The 17,328-nt window shown below is 45.8% G+C and overlaps 1 protein-coding gene and 1 long non-coding RNA gene across 9 annotated transcripts in view; both read right to left on the bottom strand.

The window, feature by feature from the left end:
* Window positions 1-2,254, bottom strand: part of LOC133495389 (uncharacterized) — a 28,913-nt gene extending 26,659 nt beyond the window's left edge. For all 5 annotated transcript variants that reach the window (XR_009793556.1, XR_009793555.1, XR_009793553.1 and 2 more), the window contains exons 1-2: window positions 1,987-2,254; window positions 1,845-1,878 (exon numbers count right to left, since the gene is read on the bottom strand). This is a non-coding gene — a long non-coding RNA (uncharacterized LOC133495389). The remainder of the gene's footprint in view (window positions 1-1,844; window positions 1,879-1,986) is intronic.
* A 716-nt stretch (window positions 2,255-2,970) lies between these two features.
* The window catches only part of svild (supervillin d), a 43,382-nt gene continuing 29,024 nt past the window's right edge, over window positions 2,971-17,328 (bottom strand). For all 4 annotated transcript variants that reach the window (XM_061809845.1, XM_061809847.1, XM_061809848.1 and 1 more), the window contains 21 exons: window positions 12,392-12,539; window positions 12,193-12,273; window positions 12,025-12,111; window positions 11,771-11,948; window positions 11,521-11,693; window positions 10,101-10,256; window positions 9,907-10,043; window positions 9,676-9,823; window positions 8,177-8,322; window positions 7,939-8,114; window positions 7,674-7,809; window positions 7,091-7,391; window positions 6,616-6,770; window positions 6,403-6,505; window positions 5,770-5,977; window positions 5,552-5,703; window positions 5,115-5,270; window positions 4,900-5,043; window positions 3,924-4,036; window positions 3,678-3,833; window positions 2,971-3,596 (listed from right to left, as the gene is read on the bottom strand). In XM_061809845.1, coding sequence (XP_061665829.1) covers window positions 3,510-3,596; window positions 3,678-3,833; window positions 3,924-4,036; window positions 4,900-5,043; window positions 5,115-5,270; window positions 5,552-5,703; window positions 5,770-5,977; window positions 6,403-6,505; window positions 6,616-6,770; window positions 7,091-7,391; window positions 7,674-7,809; window positions 7,939-8,114; window positions 8,177-8,322; window positions 9,676-9,823; window positions 9,907-10,043; window positions 10,101-10,256; window positions 11,521-11,693; window positions 11,771-11,948; window positions 12,025-12,111; window positions 12,193-12,273; window positions 12,392-12,539 — 3,141 coding nt within the window. In that variant the 3' untranslated portion in view covers window positions 2,971-3,509. The remainder of the gene's footprint in view (window positions 3,597-3,677; window positions 3,834-3,923; window positions 4,037-4,899; window positions 5,044-5,114; window positions 5,271-5,551; window positions 5,704-5,769; window positions 5,978-6,402; window positions 6,506-6,615; window positions 6,771-7,090; window positions 7,392-7,673; window positions 7,810-7,938; window positions 8,115-8,176; window positions 8,323-9,675; window positions 9,824-9,906; window positions 10,044-10,100; window positions 10,257-11,520; window positions 11,694-11,770; window positions 11,949-12,024; window positions 12,112-12,192; window positions 12,274-12,391; window positions 12,540-17,328) is intronic.

Genomic DNA, 17,328 nt, shown 5'->3' with positions numbered 1-17,328 from the left:
CTCATTTAATAGCGTTTTGAGAAGCTTTTTTAATCGACAATTACGACTTTTCAGGAGCGCCGCCATTTTCGGCAGTCACATGACCTACGTGTTACGTGGGGTTCCAAACGCTCGATTACATGGGACACCATTTTTGCCCGGGGCTGATTTCTCGGATTTATCCTCATCTGATGAAGAAATAGCAGTATCGGTTGATCGGGAAGACAGAGGAATACTTTTCGGACAGATTTGAACCTGTGGCTGTAAATAATGTTGACTATTCGGATGGCGGAGCGATAAAAATCTTCTCCAAACACTATTAAATGGGAGAGGATTCAACATCACATTATCAAGATTGAGTACCGTAATTTTCGCACTATAAGGCGCACCTTCAATGACTGGCCTATTTTAAATCTTTATTTTCATATATAAGGCGCATAAAATAGACGCTACAGTAGAGGGTGGGGTTACATTATGAATCCATTAGATGCGCTACGCTAAGGGCTCCATATTGATCTATATATAAGGCGCACCTAATTATAAGGCGCACTGTAAGTTTTGGAGAAAATGAAAGGCTATTTGGTGCACCTTATAGTGCAGAAAATACGGGTACATTGTTACTCCAAACCACCGGAATTTTCCTTTAAGTCACGAAAAGAGGGAAACTTTTGCGTGCAGAGAAGTTTTATTTTCATTCTGCTAAGTTATTCAAACTACCCGTGTACTCGTACTTATTTCAGTCTGAAGTTAGCGTTGACGCTACTGATGAGAAGTGAAGGCGATTGGTGGTAAGCAACAAATAATTGATGGCCGCCGCGTGTTTAAAATTAGTGGTGCAAATGAAAACATAAAAGCAAGGAAAAACTAATGATTTCCGTGCGGCTGCCAAGATTTCCGTCAGCACTAAACAACTCCAAACAGAATTTGGAGTTTGCGCAGATGCTCGCGCACCACAACAGGATCAAAACAGATGATTTTGGCCCACCGAGGCAATAACGCAGATCATAATGAGAATTAAAGTTGACGTGAAGCCAATCGACAACACGCTCGCACCTGTCCAGAGTGAGCGAGCGCGGGGTTAACGTGGCCCCGGTGGGCGGGAGGTTCAACGCCACTGACGAAATGAGCAGGCCTTTCTCCAGGATGGCTAAACTACTGACTCACTTTGTTTGTGTCCGCAAGGACACCATGTAGGTGTTTCTATCATAACACAGCGTCCATCTGTGTGTGTGTTGAAGTCAACGAGGAGGGAAAGATGATAAACAAGCCGGAAAGATGGATGGGAGGTGCAGTTACAGGTTTCAATCAATCTGTCATCTACCGTTCCTCTCTCATCAGCAGGAAGCCGAGCCGATGTCACATGTGAGTGCGCGTGCTGATCACCGCATACCCCGCAGCCTGCCCATTGACGGCTGCGATGGGCTCCGGCACTCCCCGTGACCCTTGTGAGGATAAGCGGCAAAGAAAATGTGTGGATGGATGGAAAATGGAGCGAAATAGTGAAACTGAAAAAAATAAAAACAAAAATTTAGCAAAGAAATGTGCAACCAAACAACCCTGTCGAACCCCCCCCCCAAAAAATAATTTAAATAGATGCTAGAAAAGATTTTTGTTGTTGTGGTGGTTTACGATCAGTTGAATTTGCGCAAATTATCAAATGAATTTTGACAAAAACTGCAGTGGCAGGTGCTGAGTCTTCGATCTGGCCCTTCAGTGACCGAATCTGCCTCTTAATAATAAAATGAAGAATTAATGTAACAAAATTATATAAAACCGCAATGTTACCCTGTGTATCCTCAAAGAATATACAATATTTCACATATTTCAGGATGAATGCTGTACTATAAAGCAAGAAAAACACTTACCTTTATCTTACGTCACCTTCAAACGACTCCAAACCTTTACCGAGGTTGTAGTGTACACCCACCAAAAGAGAAGGTCATAATCAATATTTTTTTTCTAATAACGTGACACCTCAAATCTTTAAATAAAATACATCGTACTCACCGGAGATGCTAACAATAGCATTTGTGTAAGCTAGCTGTCGTGCTCGTACATGCTACTCTGAAAGTATGCCCCTCCTCAAATATAAAATAAAATAACAATTATTAGTTGAAACAGGCCAGACGGCAGCTATTTTTGTTCCACCTCGCCACACAAAGTCGAGTTCTCCTTCGAAAAGCGCGCCTGGAAAAGGAATTTCGAAATATGTCAGACATTGATCACAGAAAACACTCGCGCAGATTCAGATCCACCAATCAGAGGACGACAAAAATGCCAACGTGACTCCACCTGATTTTGAAGGCCTCGGGCAGATTGCGTGGCCATGGCAACCCAGAAACTGAAACTTGATCGGACGTAAAAATACAAAATAATAAAACAGGACCGTGAATGTCTGGAAGTTGGGCAGCGAAGCTTTTTTTTTTAATATATTTTGATTTATATTTTAATAAGCAAGAATAATTCAATGTAATGAAGTTATAATCGTGGATAAATATAGATTAAAAATATATTCTATGCGTCTAAGATTTGGAAAAACTACTTTTTATTTTGAAATATACCTCACCCAATGACCCTCCCATAACTTCCTAGGAAGTTCTATCAATCACTAAAGTTTACCAAAATAAAAATATATTTGTGACCACTTTTCACTCGTCCTGCGTAAAAAGTGACGATCTTGAAACTCAGTGCAAATGAGATCACACATTACCCCCTGGTGGGAGAAGATGAGCATTGCAGTAATCCACAAAAAAGCAAAACTTCAGATTTGTGCAAATATTACATATTTTACATACTTCATTGAAGATTAAAAACTACTAAACACGCAAATGAAGTTGTAAAAAAATGCTAAATACCCTTCATATATTAATCTAGATTTAAACCGCATGCATCCCCCCAATATCAAATCTAAATCATGATTGTGAAATATTGTAGCATCTTTTTTCGTAAACAAACATTTTATTCAAGTTTGTTTTCATGTGCCAAAAAAACCCCCGACAAACAAAAGGATCATAGTTGAACAAGGCTTTTGTTAAAAAGTCATGCGACATACATGTAAAACATATAAAGAGTTTTCAGGATGTATAAAGATTAAACACACAACACACACATACATACATTTAATACTTTTCACACAAACACTGTTGGCAAGGCATTAAAAAAAAAAAAAAAGTCTCATTTGGTCTCAAACAAGCGGTTCAGTTGCTCTCAATTATTCACCGACAAATGAGACAATATTTAAAAAAAAATCTTTAAAAAAAAAAAAGTGTAGTCTTTTTTTGAGTGGGGCAACAATAGCTGCTATTTGCAAGGCCTCAGGTGACAAAAATAACGGACAGAAAAAAACAATAATTGGATTAAAACAATACAATTGGATATTAAATTACATAGTATTGCGTGATGACACAAAAGTTCATTAAAAATTGCACATCGTAATTGGGTAAAATTAACGTTAAAAATGACTGTACAAAATTGTACATTTGTTTTACAAAATGAGCAGTTGTTTTTCCAGAATACAATATTAATTTTTTTTAAAAAAGACCCTTGCTCTTCTTCAGGTTCTTCTGCTTCCAGTTGGGCAGGGCGTTGAACTCCACTCGACTCATCTCCAGAAGTTTCTGGACATCGACAACGGGACAAACTTTACCAGCTCGTTCCGCTGAAACGATTCCCCCAAAACCGCATCCGGGAATTTTTACCTTGAAGTCCTGATCCGACAGATAATCCTCCAGGCGGAGCGGGTCCACCCCGTCGGGCAGGGGCGACCTGGTGAGCTCCTCGATGGGGTATTGGAGCTTACTGAGCTTGGACAGCACCTCCTTCACTAAGGTCACTTTGTTTTTAGAACCCTCAACCTAAAAACGAGAGAAATAATAATAATAATAAATAAAAGATAGTAGTGCATGTCAAAAATGTGCTTAATAAATGCCGAGAATATTCCTCACCTTGGAGGAAATGCTTGGATCCTTTTTCCAGTAAGGGAAGATGTTGGTGAAGGTGAGCGGCTCGCAGCCTGCCGTGACCAGATAAGCCTGAGGGGGGCGCCGAGTGCTCTTTTCTGCAAGCACATTAGATTATGTCAAGATATTTTCAAATGCATGAGTTTGATGTACATATTACTCGCCGAGCCGTCGTACAGTTTGAGGTTGAGCTGCTCTATGTTTGTTTACAGTGTAAACTTGCTGTTACTGAATATGTTTCATGTGGGAACTCGGTCATTATTAATAAACCGTCTACAGCCCCAAACCAAAATATAATGCAACCGAAATATGTCAATTTAGGTTAAGATTGGCCTTGCTGTTCAATGAAATGCACATTTTAGTTTCGCAATGAATTATTGAATTTAAATTCGGAATTCATGATGGGCTACAGAAACCTGAAATATTTCTGTATTCTACTTTTTCAATATTATAATATAGGCTTGGATGGAAAAAGATGACGCGCTGAGGCGACCCCTAACGGGACGAGCTGAAAGGAAAAGAAGATGCACATAAAAATAGAACCTGGTGTTCCACATATGAATCAAAAACAAACAAAAAAATGCTTGTACCATCTGTAAAAAGTAAAAATCTCTTTTTGGTCCAATCTAAATCCATCCATCCATTTTCTTCGCCGCTTATCCTCACGCGGGTCATGGGCGGGAGGCGGGGGGTACACCCTGAACCGGCTGCCAGACAAACAGCCGCACTCACAATCACACCTACGGGCAATTTAGAGTGTCCAATTTTTGGGATGTGGGAGGAAACCGAAGTGCACACCCGGAGGAAACCCACGCGGGCACGGGGGAGAACATGCAAGCTCCACACAGGCGGGTCCGGGATCGAACCCTGGACCTCAGAACTGTGAGGCCAACGCTTTACCAGCTGAACCACCGTGCCCCCCCAATCCAAATCTAGCGCGTAACGCGTGAGCTCAGTTGACCTTTACAGTACAGCAGCGCCGTTTCCATGGCGCACTTCCTCTCGTTGTCCCAGCGCATCTTGGCCGAACCCGTGCACTGCTCCTCTCCGGGCTGCCAGCCCTGCCACAGGTACACCTCCATGCGGTTGTCCAGAAGGAACAGGGCTAGCGTGGGGAACCGGCGTCATTAGCGAACGCGAGGGTGGAGGATCCTTCACACGGGCGTTTGGCGGTACCGGGCTGCTGCGCTAAGTAGAGGTTCTCCTGGAGGAAGGGCATGGCCGTGACTCCCTCCGTCGCCCGGGCGGGATAGAGGTGCTCCTCGCCTTCGAACACGCCCGAACTGGCGCTAAGCCGGAACAGCCGGGGGGTGTAATTGTACTTCCCGGGATCTGAAAGCAGCGTAGACAACAATCCTGCGGCATCCATAATCAACTACAAAGAATTGCGTTGAATAAGTTTTGAATGTGTTAACATCATGGGCGAGTGGTAAAATGATCAAAAAAACAAAATATATATGGTCTCACTATTTTCAAGAATGTTCACCTATCGCAGCTAGATCTACAACGTATCTAGGGCAGTACCTGAAGGGTCAATGTTCAGTACCCATTGTGACATTTTTGTTTGAAAATATTCGCTTTGGCTCACTGAGGAACAGGAAAAAGTACGAAACCTTGAAGCATGCAGTCGTAGGACTTCCTGTCCTGCAGGCCAAGAACCTTCTTGAATTCTGCGGGCTCGCTTCCTTCCTCTACCTCCTCAACTCTCACAGAACCGCCGCTACTGCTGCTGCCGCTGCTGCTCAGACCCAACTCGGAAGGACACCTTGACGAGACGGGAAATTTGTCAGTTCGCCGTCTCGGAACGGGTCCACCCGCACAACGTGCCTACCCTCGGCTCAGTCGGTCCACGGCCCTTTTGGCCACCTGCCTGGCGCCGGCGTGCGCCTTGCAGCCGTGCCACACGAAGAGCCGACCTTCCCGTGCGTGGAGCAGCACGAGGACGGCTCGCGAGCGCAGGCTGGCGCCCTGGCACTCCACCTCCACCAGCATGGCCTCCACCTCTGCCTCGCCTCGAACGCAGAACAACCTCCAACCTCCTAAGGGAAGCAACGTAGGGGAGGGTTTTTAACACCCCCCCCCCCCCGAAAAATCTTGAATGAATGTCGTTGGGATTGGGATTACATTTAATTGATCATTTAATCATTTAGAATTACAGTGGTACCTCGGTTTTCGAACGGAAATCGGTACTCGAACGCCCCTAAAATAACAGAACGCGCGCCACCCGACCTGCTGACCCACCCGCGACGCGTTTTGTTACCGTCAATTCGAACGAACCCTCGAAAAAAAAAAATTACCCGGAAACTCGTTTTTGAACAAATTTGGTTCTCGAAACCGCCTTCTGGAACGGATTGCGGTCGAAAACCGAGGCGCCACTGTATTTGTTTTCAAATGTTATTTTTCTTTAAAACGTGCGGTACATTTGAATTGCGTCATGGTTTATATTATTTATCGGGCGTTCGACCTGAATTTTTGACAGCGTCATCTCGACTGCCCTTATGGATGATCATCCCGCCTTGGAACAGCTGGAGGAAGCAGGGAGGCTCTTTCCCCTGGCTCACCAGAACCTGGAATCAAACACGTTTAACGCACCCATCAAATTTCTTTACCGCTTATCCTCAGTGGGGTTGCGGGCGAGGCGGAGCCCATCGGCGTGCGCTCGGCACTCGACACCTACTTGGGAGCCCCTGAAGCTGCCCAGCTCCACCGTCTTGAGCGCCGACGTCCCCTTCTCGCTGGCGCTGGAGTGGAGGCCCTGCCAGAAAAAGCAGGCGCTCCTCTCCCTGCCCGGAACGCCGGCGCTCAGCTCTCCGGGTTTCTGTCGCTTCCCCACTACGGAGACAAATTAAATCATCCAACACCATAAAATGCTACTGAAGACTCGGCGAATTACCAAGCGAATGCAGAAGCCTTCGCGAAAGTGACGCATCTGGACTGAGGGACAAGTTCTATGTAGCTGGGAGGAGCCAAGTTTAGCCTGGGTTGTTAGCGCAAGTTACAAGTCTCACGGCGATGTCAGTTCCTCGTGGGTTTTCAGTATTTACTCAAATTGCTGTATAGCTTCCGATATACATGCCGAATAATGGAAAATAATTAAGATCATAGATATTGAAAGGTCTTAAAGATACACGAAAATAGAAATGGCGTCTAACCGAGGGTGGTGATGGAGTACTTCCAGCGGATGACGTAAGCGTCTCTTTCGTGGAACTGTCCGAGGCTCTCCTCGGGCACCTCCTCCTCGCCGTACTCCTTAATATGCCAGGCGTCCACGGCCACCGTCGACAGCTCCGCCTGCCTGCCGTCCTCCGTCCTCACCACGCCGTGGCCCCGCTGGACGTCCACGCCCTCCAGGACCGTCCTGACCGGCGGCGCCTCGCTGTCCAGCAGCGCGTTTGCGTCGCACGGCTGCAGGTCCAGCTCGGGCGACGAGCGGACGCCGCAGTGGACCGGGCTCTGAGCGATTTGAGCACACGTGAGCGTGTACTTAGTGGTAATGTTAAGTGTTATTACACTGTAATTACAACTCAATAAAGCTGTTTTTCTTTTTAAAATAACTTTATACGTGAAATAATGCAGATTTGTTTCTCAATTTATTCACAAAAAGACTTATTAAGCAGCTATAATTATCAGGAATTGGAGAATTATGAATAAAAATCATTTTCAGCCCAATTAAGACTAAAGCAGTTGGAATCGGAATCATTTTTACATCAATTTCATAAGTTATTATTTGTGCACCTTGACTTCCTCTGTTACAGCTGCCTCCTCCTTCCTCCTCTCAGCCCAGTCCAGGAACTTCTCTCTGAACAGGGACGTCTCATTGTGTTCCGACAGGCGGCCGAACAGAGTCCAACTCGGGCGGCCTTCGCCTTGCCTGAACGCAAAGCCGACAATTAGCCACGTTCCCGTTGCAATGACGCAGTAACACCACTAGGCGCCGCAAGTGGACAAGAAATTATATTCTACGGGCTGTGCCTCTCAAACTGCGGTGCCCGTCACTCACTGCGGCACATCGCAATCCGTGCAGGAGGCGTCCAAAGGGTTGACCCGGCAGTTGCTGTAGTCGTAGCTGCCGCTGTAAAGCTGCTTGCCCAGCTTGACCGCGACCTTCCTGTCCCCCAACGGCACATCCTTGCCGGTCCACACGTACACCTCACCGCCGAAGTCGAACACCAAAACCTGAGGAGAACCAGAGTGTGAAGTAAACGAAACGCAAAGGAAAACGAGCTATCCTCACGTACCTCTTTGGAATCCAGCAAGGTGACGCTCGGGATGGAGGCCCACGCGTCTTCGTGGGGCACCAGTTTCTCTCCCTGGAGTCTGTAGACCCCGTTGGAGTCCAAGACGCCGCTCTCGTACAGCTCGTCCTCCTCCGGCTCCCCCGCCCCTGCGAACGCACGAACGTGCGCACAACGGAAGGGGGGGGGCCACGGTGAGCATATGTGCACAGCGGCCGAGGGGGGGTGGGTGGGGGTTCACTAGACAGACCTCCAGGTCAGGAGCTAACCGGGAAGCTAAAAAAAAAGCCCTTGAACGCCCCCTTTTGACCACTGTGAGCAACAACACGTATGCACTCTGGTCAATCAGTGCCATCATCCATTAAAATTACACGGCTCTCTTTTACTTTCCCATCAGAACATTTTTCAGAACAATTTGGTGTTTTTTTTTGGAAAACTTACACTGAAAATGTCAACAAAAAAAATGCATTACAACATAAATACATACCAAGCCAACTATGAACTATAAATTTGAAATGTCGCTTTCTGTTGTTTATCCCACAGTGATATCCCCGTCTGCTTGCAGAATATCTCTCGCAACGAAAGCTGAATGATGCTCCCAAGCAGTTTTAGGGTTAATGTTATGTTGCGTCCTATATTTAAAATACATAATGAGCTTTTTGGGCAACGTATCGTGTGTGTTTTCATCCTCAATCAGTGCTGTGCAAAGGTGGAATTTTAACATTATCCACCATCTCATCCTGCACTTTCCACTTTGGTTTCATACCAGACCTTTTTTTTTTTTAATCTGGTCTAGTTTCACCACTTTTTCTTCTATTATTCACATACCCTGGTGTTTGTAATTATGAGTGTACCCCTTTAAATGGTGGTGGTGGTGGTGGTGGTGGTGGGGGGGGGGGGTCAAGTAAACTAGGAAGTAAGAGTGTGTGGCCCGGTGTGGCCGAGCAGCAGCTCTTTGTGAGAGGGAGCGTCAGGCTGTACTTCACTGCGCTGGATTTTTTTTTGTTTTCCTCTGCGCTGAGAGTGTGCGACAAGTGCGCAAATGCGCAGTTGCGCAGCTTAGAGTTGAACATTGGTCATGACATTCATCGTGTCCTAAATTTGACTTTCCCATATTTCATTTGGACGGACGTGCAGGCATCAACATTTGACTGCTTTGGCTTTTGCAATTTCTTTCGCATATTCCCCCCCCCCCTCCTTACGCGTTGGGGAAACTTTTCCACCCGGCAAGTTTTTTTTTTTTTTTTTTTTTTTTTCCCCCCGAGTGTAGTTGGGAAAAGCTTTCCTGCCGTCACGGGGCAGTACAGTTTCAAGTACGCGTGGGCAAGTTTCTCCAAAAAAAAAAAAAAAGGAGAAAAGGAAAAGCAGAAGGAAGGACTGCTGCCACTACCGGCGTGCCAGGGAAAGTCAGCATCCATAAAAACTCAGTGAAGTGACTTCCACGGACGGGGGTCAAGTCATGTGACTCGAGTCCCCCGCGTCTGTAAAAATCAGGTACAAACCTCGGTATGGGCTTTTTCCTCCGAGGAGAGTCCAGAACTCCTTGGCCCATTTGCTGTCAGTGTTGATCCCCTCCTCCAGCACCGTCACCTGGCAGGCTTTGCAACCGAGGTCCCGCTTGGCCTGGACGAAGGACGCCATCTCTGACGCCTGACAAAGAGCCCATTTAGCCATTTCAAGCCACTCACGTGAATGCCAAATCTTTGTCGGGGGCTTCAAGTTGGTGGCGTTACCTTGGCTTTCTCAATGACGTTGGCGAACTCGCCGCTCCACATGAAGCAGTGCTTGGGCGTGATGAGAAGGAAGCAGTCCCCGCTGTTCAGGGACTTGGACGTGGGCTCCACGAGGCGCACCTGCACGTGCCTCCGACCTGCGGATCATAATAATTCTATAATATTGGGAATTTTCAAAGTAGACCAGGACTGACCTTTGATGCGGATGAGCATGAGCTTGTGGTAGGGCAGCGCGCTGTTGTTGGTCACCACGTCGGTGGACTTGACGCTGCGCAGGTTGACTTTACGGAAGTTCTCCTTGCTGGCCAGGCCCGCCAGGGCCACGTCGGCCAGGTTGGAGTGTTTGGCCACTGGGTGGAAGGCGAGCACGGCGCTAAGTCTGGGATGATCGAGCTACGAATGGCTAAAAGTGTTACATACGCTCAACGGTAGTTCATTTTACTTCTTCTGAATCTTTTTTGGGACTAGCTGTACACTCAATTTTAAATTTGGCTTTAGATTAGTCAGTTGTTTCTCTAATTCTCTATTTACAGTGAAGAAAATAAGTATTTGAACACCTGAGTAAACCTGTGTAAATATTTGGTACAGTAGCCTTTGTTTGGTCAAACGTTTCCTGTACTCGTTCACCAGGTTTGGGGTTTTGGCCCACTCCTTCGCACAGATCTTCTCTAGATCAGACAAGGTTTCTGGGCTGTCGCTGAAAAACATGGAGTTTACGCTCCCGCTAAAGATTTTCTATTGGGTTTAGGTCTGGAGACTGGCTCGGCCACACCAGAACCTTGATATGCTTCTTACAAAGCCACTCCTTGGTTTTCCTGGCTGTGTGCTTCGGGTCATTGTCGTGTTGAAAGCATGATGCTACCACCCCCATGTTTCACAGCAGGGACGGTGTTCTTGGGCTGGAACTCATCATTTGTTTTCCTCCAAACACCGTTAGTGGAATTATGACCAAAAAGTTCCATTTTGGTCTCACCTGACCACAAAAACTCCTCCGTATCATCCAAATGGTCATTGGCGAACTTAAGACCGGTGTTGCAGGGGAACTTTCGGTGCCACGTGTGGTGAAAATGTCCGACCCCTCCTTGATTTCCGAGTGGGAGAACTTGCAGTATAGCAGAGTGGTCACATACTTATTTCCTTCACTGTACTTTCTGCTTGCTCGAAACCCAACTTAAAAAGAAAAACATGCACCAGTGCAACGGCTTGTTTTTTTTTTTTTTTTTCCCCCAGACATGCATCTGGTTTGAAATGACCCGATTACAAATTCAACGTCTCATTCCTGCCAACAGACGTCTCACTCACGGCTGCAGGACGCGACTGAAATTAATATTAATAATATAGACAGCGGAGGGAGTGTCTTTCTCCCATGATGCACTGCAGCAGCCTCATGGGAACGATATGCAATAATTCTGAGTGCTAGAGAATATTACTTGCTATTATTGTGGCGTGCAATGAGTGCAGTTGTGTAAACCGTATTAAATAATACAGATATCATAATGATCTCACGGACCTGGAATGAGGTAGCTAAAATATTAAAACTAGCTAGCATCACAAAGGTATGTTAGCGTTTCCAGCCATTTTTCCCTCCCCCTGAGCGGTCCGTCGAACTCTTACTGCGCTCCACTTGGATCCTCTTGGTCTCCACTTTGGCGATGTTGAGCCTCTGCTCGGTGTACACCTGCCGGATGTCGTTTCGCGCCGCCAGCGCTCTCAGGGGGTTCCTGGAGCCCCGGTTCCTCCTGTTTGGCCGCACCGCTCGCTTATGCTCGGCTACGGACGAGGCCAGCCTGAGGACGGACGTTGTCGGCCACTATTCATTTTTCCATCTGCGGTTTCATTTGCGTCACGTTTGAATTTTACCGACTTGGGTGCGTTGGCCTGGATCTGGCTCAGGTCCTCGTCGGTAACGATCATGTCCCGCAGGGCCGAGGGCGAGATGGATTTGTAGAAGTTGCCGAAGGTCTCGTCATCGTCCAAAGTCATCACTTCCTTCTCGGCCTCCGCAGTCACTTCGATGGTGGACGTCTTGCTCTTGCTCACTCCTGCTTGGGAGAGAACTCATGACACGAGTTTCACTCTTGGAATGGTTTTGCGTTCGAAATGCAAAAATAAAAATACCTTTACTGTGAAGTTTGTCCAGGAAGGACTCGAGTTTGTCAAGCCTTTTGTCCCCCTCCACGTTGACGTCGGTTCTGCTGGAAATTTCTTTGCAGCAGAGGAACAAAATGTCCTCAATATTTTTTTTTTTGCCAGACTGCGGCATTTGGGAATGAAGTCACTGACTACCTTCGAGAGGCTTCACAGGGGTGGCGTTGGACTTCTTCATCGGGGTAAGACGGGACTCCCGACCTGCGTCTGAAACGAGGCCTGCCGAAAGACGGAAGACAAAAGAAAAACTCGGCTTTTCGCTTTTTAATGGCTGATCTTGTTTTCCGTCTCGATAACAAGTGGCGGCCGTTTTAATCCGCAACTTTTGCGTGGTTACCTTTCTTGGCCATGCGTCCGGCCACGGTGAACTGAACGGAGTCGTTGGCCGCCCCTTTGCCTTTGCTCTTCCACTGCTCCTCCTTGTCCTTGAGGATCTTCATCCTGTCGGCCAGCGACATCTTGGGCGACGTGTCCACGCTGGACTTCTGTGCAAAGACGTCAATTCTTCAGTACAAACCGTGTGTTAAACATCGCCTTAAGTCGTCTGCATAGGTGGGAATAGGGGATAACAATTCTTGAAGGAACCGGTGTGGTCCTGTAGTCTAATCAAGCCTGAATTAATTAAAGTCATTCAAAAATTAAAATTATCAAAAAAAATTAATAAATTCATTAAACGCAATGTAAAGAATGTAACAGTTTGTACATAATGATTAATTCATTGTGCGGCCCACCCCTCTTGTGTGTGTGTGCGCGCCCTGGCCACTAGGAGCAGTATAATACCAGCATGATATGAACGGCTGCAGAGCATAAAAAAATAATGCCTTTGTGTGGTGCTATATTATCTTTTTTACATCTAAATTTCTTGTCCACACGTGTTGCGCCACCGTTTGTGTTCAAATCTGCATTACTTAAAGGGTTATAACAACACAAGTAATCTGATTCATTAGCCCATCTGTGGCTCTTTGTTATTTATTATTAAGTTAAGCAGACTTTCCCCAGGCAAAATCTCTGGCTATTATAAAAACACATTATTAAGTATATTATGCATATACCGCACTAATACCAAAAATATAGCAGTAATAAAACCCCCAGTAGACACCTCTGCAAAGGAAAGTCCATCCATCCATTTTCTTTGCTGCTTATCCTCACAAGGGTGGCGAGGAGCGCTGGAGCCTATCCCAGCTGTCAACGGCCAGGAGGCGCGGGGACACCCTGAACTGGTCGCCAGCCAATCGCAGGGCACAAAGAGACAAACAGCCGCACTCACAATCACACCTAGGGGCAATTTAGTGTCCAATTAATGTTGCGTGTTTTTGGAATGTGGGAGAAAACCGGAATGCCCGGAGAAAATGACATGAGGAACTGATAATAATTGATATATATATATATATATATATATATATATATATATATATATATATATATATGTATATAATATTACATATATAACTAAATATAAATATAATAATATATAAATAATACAAAATAAAATATATAATATAAATAAATGATAATTCACCATTAGCAAGCGAATCATCACAACTATCGATTTATGAGCATCGCCTTTGGATAATGAGGCTCCCCTTCCCACACAACTCGGTAATTATTCCCGTACAGCAAAATCGTACCCTCGTCGGTTTCTTAACGTGGCGTGTCGCTTCCTCCCTGAAAAACAAAACTAATCCCGTTTAAAAACGCACCACGAGAGATGTTGCGGAACGGTAAAATCCCCGCCGGCCGGTCATCACCCGATATTTTCTACGGATTAATTTGTGCTGTCATTTTTTTTTTTTTTTTGCACACAAATGCCTCTATTTTGAAAACAAAGTAACGGCCATTTATCACTCCCCGCACGGCCGACGGACCCCCAGAGCCACGTTATACGGACAAATGATCCCATTCTTCTCCTCTGAAACATTTTAATCACCCTGAATGTCTTTTTATTGGCTATCACCTCATCATCATTTTCTATTACGGCGTAATTACAACATCAGGAATGACCTTTTTTTTTGTTGTTGTTGTTGCAATAACAGCTCCCACGTACTGTACTTGAAAAAGTTGCACATCTGCCAAATCTGAACACGTTTGTTACCATAACTGGACTTTGTAGAAAATGAACTCTTCATAGATTACATGCAGTACGCGGGCACACGTGTGCCGATGCATGCGAGTAACTGACAGGAATGAAAGACGTTTGCTGGCGTCCGACTTGTAAACGATCCTTCGCGTAAAGGCCAGACAAGCCGAGTTAAACATCTACAGATGTCTGCAGTTCTTAAAAGGCGGGAAGGGAAAAAAAATAAAATTAAAAAAAAGTTGAACTCCAACAGTAAACGGCGGCCAAGCCGATGTCAATGTGGCATCAGATTAGGGCACGTTCCCCCCCTAAAAAATTAGTTTAACTTGTCAATCTGACGTTAAATGGATATTACAATGTAAGCATGTCTGTGTTACTTAAAAAATAAAAAGGTTGTCAGCTGGGAGAGTTGCTGATGGTGTAGTGGTGTACACACAACACACGCCTGCATTAGGTGCGGGTGGCGTGGGATCGATTCCCGCTCAATGATGGTGTTGATATCTACCCTGTGACTGACTGGCGACCGGTTCAGGGTGTAGTCCCCCTTTCGCCCGAAGCTAGCTGGGATAGGCTACAGCATTCCTGCAACCTTTGTGAGGATAAGCGGCTTGGATAATGACATGACTGGTTGTCAGCTGTGTGTATGTGTGTGTGTGTGTGTGTGTGTGCTCGGACTCAAAACAAATATTCGAGTCTGACTATCAAAATTCAAACCTATGTGTGGAAAAAAAAAAAAGAGTGCAATATGCATCCAGCCATTCATTTTTTTACCCGCTTATCCTCACGAGGGTCGTGGGAGTGCCTATCCCAGCTGTCAACAGGCAGGAGGTGGGCTACACCCTGAACTGGTCGCCAGTCAATCGCAGGGCAAATAGAGACAAACAGCCGCACTCACAATCACACCTAGGGGCAATTTCGAGTGTCCAGTTAATGTTGCATGTTTTTGGTGATGTGGGAGGAAACCAGAGTTCCCAGAGAAAACTCCACACAGGCGGATCCGGGATTGAACCCGGGACCTCAGAACTGTGAGACCAACGCTTTCCATCTGATCCACCGTGCCCCCAAGAGTGGAATAGTGATTCTTAAAAGTGCGTCACTTAAAGTGCTCCCTCATGTTGTACGCAAAAGAATCACTGCCTAATTCAGTTCATCCAGCCATTGCCCAAGACGCTTATCCTCACAAGGGTCGCAAAAGTGCCAGAGGCTATCCCATATAACTTTCGACGAAAGGCGGACAACACCCTGAATTGCTCGGAAGTTACTCGCAGGGCACGTAGTCCAGCTGTATTTATTGTTTTTTAAGAGAATGTGTTTTGTTAGCCTCATAGCATAATTAGTTATCTTGCCGTCACAATATCGATAAAAAAAATACCAATGAGCTTGCAAAGTGTGTTTTTCTTCTTTTCTATGTCAGCATAGCTAGCATAGCATGAGTCATCCGGGTCATGGCAAATGGACTCTTCCTGTCTGTTGGATTTGTTTTTTTTGTCGCTTTTTTTCTTTAAAAAAAAAATGTATTTAACTTTCAAGTCCAGTACATATGCATTTTTCACCTGATTTAGAGGACAGAAGCTAACTCAGTGAACGGGAGAGGCGCTTTGCAGCTGGAAGGTCGAAAGTTTAATCTCGCCAGCAGTCGGGGGGGAGTCACAAAATATATTTACCGTTGCCTCCTGGTTCCCACCTTTCTAATTTTCCGATAACCTGGCACGAGAGAAGCTTGGGTTCGGCCCAATGGTCAGAAAATAAAGCAGCTTGAAGAGCGGGGGGAGAGAAATGTCCCAGTGTGTTTTGAATTTATGCGAAAAACACTGCTTTGACTCAAAGTCAATTGCCAGCAAAAAGGTAAAAGTGGAAACAGATTTTTTGAACCTGCGCCAAACGCGTTGCATTGCGGTTGAAAAGATCTACACTTAGAATCACACACACACACACACACACACCACACACACACACACAACACACACACACACAACACACACACACACACACACACCGCACACTTGACCTTGACATCAAAGCGAGTCATTTTTCTACTTGCAAGTATTTTCTGCAAGGAAAGCACATTTTATAAATCCTGCGCCCCTTCCCCCATTTATTTATTTTTAGTTTTCATAATCAAACAAAACGGGCCAGGTTTTATCCCCCACCCCCTCCCCAACCTTCATATTTAATGCTTAAAAAAACGATAGAACGTTGCTTGAGGCGTCTCAGCACATTCGAGCCAGATGATGTTGTCCGGAATCGTAATGCTTCTCTCACACTTACAGAATGGCAAAGTCTTATCTCTGGAGCCAATCAAAGCAGGGGAAATACTAAATAATCCTAACGGGACCCCAGAGAGGTGGGGAGGAGATGAAAGGGCCTCAGACTCCCACAGGAAACCATCTTTTGCAGTAGCGCCGCAAAGCCCGAACCTTCCGCTCGGCAACATTAACGTGCGCGCGTACAGTAATTGACGGCTAATTAACGGTGCTTATTAAAACGGGGGTCTCGAGGGAAAGCGAGACGCGTGTTGCTGTACACTCACCTCGAGGGAACACTGGGAAAGGTTGACAGGCAGGAGTCAAAGTCAGACAAAAGGGCTAGAAGTCTACAGGAGGGGAGGGGGAGGACAAATGCGAGAGGGGGGGGGGCGGGAAGAGGAAAAGTAGGAATTAACAGAGCAAAACACGATGAAACAAGTGCATGCAGCAAGGAAGGCAAGGGATCTTTTTCACACCAGGAAAAAAAAAAAAACAAGGTTGTGTTCATTTTCTACAGTGACTGCGTCGAACAGCATTGACCTTGGCCAAACTCTCACATTGATTAGTGAGTAATTAATGATGAACTTGTGAGCATTATGGAAGATTTATAACGACACATCCAGAGTGCTAATGAAAAACTCTTCATCGTTTTACAGCGCGACGGCGGCGAAGGGCGCTCGAGTGCTTTGCAGAGGTGACAGGAAACATCTGGAGCTGCTTGGGGATAGCCGTGACGTGTAGCACGCATGTCACATTTCCCCGCATGTCAGCCAAAGAGCAACAAAACGTCCACTGCGGGTCAGCAAAATGACCCGCATAATCGTTGCTGCATGCATGCATGCAACGATTATGTCGACAATCGGAATGTACATACCGCACGTCATTTTATCTTCTCTTTTCTGCAAGACTAAGATGCATTCGCTATTGTTCATGAGAAGCACGTACCGTACT

The sequence above is a fragment of the Syngnathoides biaculeatus genome, chromosome 22 (genome assembly GCF_019802595.1).
Source record: "Syngnathoides biaculeatus isolate LvHL_M chromosome 22, ASM1980259v1, whole genome shotgun sequence".
NCBI classification, from domain to species: Eukaryota; Metazoa; Chordata; class Actinopteri; order Syngnathiformes; family Syngnathidae; genus Syngnathoides; species Syngnathoides biaculeatus.
The sequence above is the reverse complement of the archived record's forward strand: the minus strand, read 5'-3'. Positions and strand labels throughout refer to the sequence as shown.